Source organism: Lycium barbarum, chromosome 1 (genome assembly GCF_019175385.1).
Source record: "Lycium barbarum isolate Lr01 chromosome 1, ASM1917538v2, whole genome shotgun sequence".
NCBI classification, from domain to species: Eukaryota; Viridiplantae; Streptophyta; class Magnoliopsida; order Solanales; family Solanaceae; genus Lycium; species Lycium barbarum.
In genome coordinates, this window is record NC_083337.1 from 12,797,275 (window position 1) to 12,801,673 (window position 4,399).

A 4,399-nucleotide genomic window follows, 5' to 3' on the forward strand; every position below is an offset into this window, starting at 1 on the left:
CTATATTTTACCATTTCGGATCTTCGATTTTTTGGTATTACCTATGGAGGTAAGATCCGATATCCCCTCCTTTCCTGTACATTGTTTTTAATGAATAAATAAGGTAGGAGTCCAAGCCAAATCCCCATCACCACGGGAGATGAAAGCATGGGTGGATGGCTTAATTAAAAAAGAAGAAAAAGCAAAGCAAAAGAAGAGAAGTCAAAAGAACTCATAAATATAGTAGTAGTATTACGTCCTTTATACCGTAATCAATGAGGCTGGCAAGCTGCCCACCTAAAAGTTGAAACTCGACTTGCGTGAACAAGAATATTCTCTTTTACGAACCATAATAATCAAGAAGGTCAGCAGACCACCAGAAAAGTAGAAAATAAAAACTTGCAATTGAACAAGAATGAGTGTAATTTTTCACTAATTAACCAAATATTGTATTACTTCCTCCGTCACAATTTACGTGTCAATGTTTGAACTTGAGACTCAAACATTTTAATTTTGAATGTGGATTAGGAAGTAGAATCTTTAAATTTTTGAAATAAAATTTACATAGTTGTAAAGAACATAAAAAGTACTATAAGTCACAATACTTGGCAATTTGAAATATTGAAAAGACATATGAATAACTTGTGGTAAAAGAAAAACCCATTTGACTCTTAAAATCCGAACAGTGGTAACATAATTTAGACGCAGGAAGTATTGTCTAGGCCTCTATGACTTGGCATGGGCAACTTTCACAGGGTAACGTTGAATGCAATCAGCCCAAGGGTTCCCATTTGCATTCACTTCATTACTATCAATAGCCCTTAGTGATTTCCACACTGCACTGTTACATTTGAAACCTGAACCAAATGCTATTTGCCAGACTCTATCTCCTTCGTTCACCCTTCCTTTTGATTCTGTGTAGGCTAATTCGTACCATAACGAGCTGCTCGAAGTGTTCCCGAACCTGTGCAGTGTCATTCTTGACGGCTCCATGTGCCAGTCACTTAGGTTTAAGTTGTTTTGCAGTTCATCTAACACTGCCCTCCCTCCGGCGTGTATACAGAAATGCTCGAACGCCAGCTTGAAATCGGGTATGTAGGGTTTCACCTTGGCTTTCAACACTTTCCTCTTGACCAGTGTCACGAAGAACCTGAATAGAGACGAATTCAGAACTTAAAGTTAGTAGGTGCAGAACGAGTATATGTATAAATATTTTTGGATGTACATACATAATGTTAGTCGAAAAAATGAGTTTAGTTAAACTAGTGATCCTATCTTAAATTCAACCGTGTACATATAATTAAATATATGAAAGTGTAATCTCTCTAGAAGCTTAACTATTTACATGAGATAGATCACACATTTTAACGTGTTATCAAATTCAGATAGAGGACATGCGTTTAAGGCTCACAACCACGCATTACTAGGAGAATTTCACCTCTTTGCATCAGAAGAAATAAAGCCCAGACGTGAAGGACTTATTGATCGAACGTCTATTAAGTAAATTTCTCTAACCTGAATTGTTCCGTAAGCGGTAACACCAATGGTCCTAGCGTGGTGATGTTCGTTTTTAGAGCATCCCCGGCTACAGCCATAAGTTCACGAGCGAGTGACACCCCTATAATTCCCTTGTCATCTTCTCTTTGGTACACACAATTGTAGCTATTGTCATCTGCTCCTTTATGGGTTCTAACCGTGTGGACGAGCTGGTACTTGGACCGGGTTCGGTCTTTCGACTTGTTAGACAACAGCATGGCTGCTCCTCCCATACGGAATATGCAATTGCATAGCAACATTGACCTATCATTTCCAAAGTACCAATTTAATGTGATGTTCTCCATGCTAACTACCACTGCATATGAATTCGGGTTTGCTTTTAATAGATGCTTGGCTAAGTCAATTGAAATTAGGCCAGCACTACAGCCCATACCACCCAAATTATAACTCTTGATGTCAGTTTTGAGCTTGTAGTGGTTGACAATCATTGAAGAGAGAGATGGGGTTGGATTAAACAAGCTACAATTCACAATGAGAATTCCAATTTCCTCTAGCTTGACTTTGGTTTTCTTGAAAAGTGAATCTAATGCACCAAACATGACCGCCTCGGCCTCCGCACGTGCCTCTTTCATGCTCAGGTTTGGTGGGGTGGATGTGATCCCTCTAGGAAAATAGGTCTCGTCACCTAAGCCAGAACGTTGAGCTATTCTTTTCTGAAATTCAATAGTCTCGTCTTCAAACGCACCATTTCCTTCCGTCATCTTCAAGAACGAATCAATGGACATTTTTCGTTCATCTTCGGCTTTGTAACAAGCAAAATCGACCAAGTAAACCTGTCTAGGTTTCTTGACATAGTAAAGCCCTAACAAGAAAAACAGCACTATTAAACCAGTAAGACCGGTTGAAGTGTCAACGAATAAAGTTGGATCACTTGTCCATATATCATAAAACCGGTCAAACTTTAAACCGGTGAACTGAAAAAGAGTGAGGGTAACCACAGGCAAAATTGTAGCCAGAAGAAGAAGAGTGACAGGGTTACATGAATAACCATAGCCAAGTTTAACATATTTGAGCTTTACAGATTGTAAAAAATCCGGCAATTTTCGCCTGATTTTTATAACAACTGAGGATGAATCTTTGAAATCCATCTCAGCTGTTAGCCTCTCTTTTTCCATTTCTATACTTTCATTTGCCATTTTCTACTCTCTTAAACTAGACTAAGCTTCTTAAAAAATAATAAGAGAGTTCAAGATTGAAGTAGAAGAAGAATAGTCAACAGGAAGTTGGACTAGTTAAACCTCCAAGAAGAAAAATAATTGTGGGGGATGTGTTGATCAAGGCAAAGGAATGCAACAAGATTGATATGGCTTGTTGTGGGAGTGTGGAAGAAAGAATAAGAAATACGTACATATATAATGGTTACAAGAAAGATTTATAGATCCAATAGGTTATTTAGGAAGCTTTGTGTTTGTATGTAATCCGGGATGTGGGGGTGTGGGGTTAGGAATGAGTTGTTCCAAAAAAAGGATTGATAGCTCAACTACCACAAGGAAAGAGTATTATTAGAAATTATTGCCAAACAAGTGCCAAGTACCTATGGGAACGAAGAGTCCCATTGAAGCACAAGTTGCTAGGTAGGCCAAAGGCCAAACATAATAGAATTTAATTACTCCCTCCGTTCACTTTTACTTGTCCGTTTTTGACTTTGCATGTCTCTTAAGAATTAATAAATGAAGTATGTATTTTACTATAATACCCATATTAATTGGTGTATAGTCTCATTAAACTTGGAGAATGATTTGGAAATGAGTAATTAATGTTAAGGGTAAAACAAGAAAAAAAAAGTTTGTCTTTTCTTGATATGCTAAAAATGACAAGTAAAAGTGAAAATCTATTTATAGGATACTGGACAAGTAAAAGTGAACGGAGGGAGTAGCTTCTATACACGACACTGTAACTAAATTTACATTATTCACTACGAAAAGAAACTGAAATTAGCTATAAATTCGTTGCTTTGGTAGTTTTCTTCTTCTTTTTCTACCCTCCACGTTAGATGTTCTGTAGTGTTTCCACACTTGCCCTCCAGCATGACTCGAACCCTGGAGCTACCGGTCGTGAGTGGAGGCAATTTACCAACTGAGCAACCCTCACTTGTCCATCGCTTTGGCAAATTGGTTGTAGCTAACAGAATATTTCGATACTCTGTCACCAATCCATTGCTAAATAATATTAGCGACGAATTTTGCTTTTTAGCTACAAAATTTGTCAGTTGACAATTTCTATCTTTTCGGTAGTAATTAGGGCAACCAAAAAAATAATTACCTGAAACTACTCATAAAAGTGAGATTACAACATGAAGAATAAGAGAAGTACATGCTCTAACAGGTTAAAATACATATATAAGACAACTCTTTTTACACTATCCATGGATATATTAAGTTAAAATAAAACTAATAGTAGGGTTGTAATCATATTGTCAAGCTCTATTTGTCGTGGTTGAGAAAAGATGGGGTAATTGACCAAGAACCAAGTACACGTGGAAATTGGGGATTTCGTCCAAGCAATCATATTAGGACCAAATCAAAGAGTCCCCCATACTTTATTTCGTATTCCATTGCCTTTTTCCACATGCAAAAGGAGTAGCAAAATGTTTCGATTCGGTGTCGGGCCCCACTTTAGATATTTGTTTTTCCACCCGATATTCGGTATCTGCATTGGAGTCCAACTATATTCAGATTCGCGTTGCGTAGGGCCCATTCCGGAGAAACGCTCCCTACCAAGAATTTTTCCGTATTCAACGGTCGAACCCGAAATCTCTGATTAAGGGAGGAGTAGCTCGTTCGCTGCATATATTCTTCTTCGGTGGTAAACACTTTCACTATATATGCATGAGTTATATTTAGTGCATTAAAGATGGAAAAGA

The 4,399-nt window shown here is 37.7% G+C and overlaps 1 protein-coding gene across 1 annotated transcript; it reads right to left on the reverse strand.

The window, feature by feature from the left end:
- Positions 1 to 395: 395 nt before the first annotated feature.
- LOC132632089 (3-ketoacyl-CoA synthase 1) lies at positions 396 to 2,892 on the reverse strand. The gene is made up of 2 exons (XM_060347906.1): positions 1,495 to 2,892; positions 396 to 1,129 (listed from the first exon to the last, which is right to left on the reverse strand). The coding sequence occupies exons 1-2, from the start codon at positions 2,670 to 2,672 to the stop codon at positions 706 to 708; spliced, it is 1,602 nt and encodes a 533-aa protein (XP_060203889.1). The 5' UTR covers positions 2,673 to 2,892; the 3' UTR covers positions 396 to 705.
- Positions 2,893 to 4,399: the final 1,507 nt, after the last annotated feature.

Coding starts and splice junctions, on each gene's coding strand:
- LOC132632089 (XM_060347906.1), bottom strand. CDS start 2,672: ATGGCAAATGAAAGTATAGAAATGGAAAAAGAGAGGCTAACAGCTGAG. Junction 1,130..1,494: donor CCGCTTACGGAACAATTCAG/GTTAGAGAAATT, acceptor GTCTCTATTCAG/GTTCTTCGTGACACTGGTCA.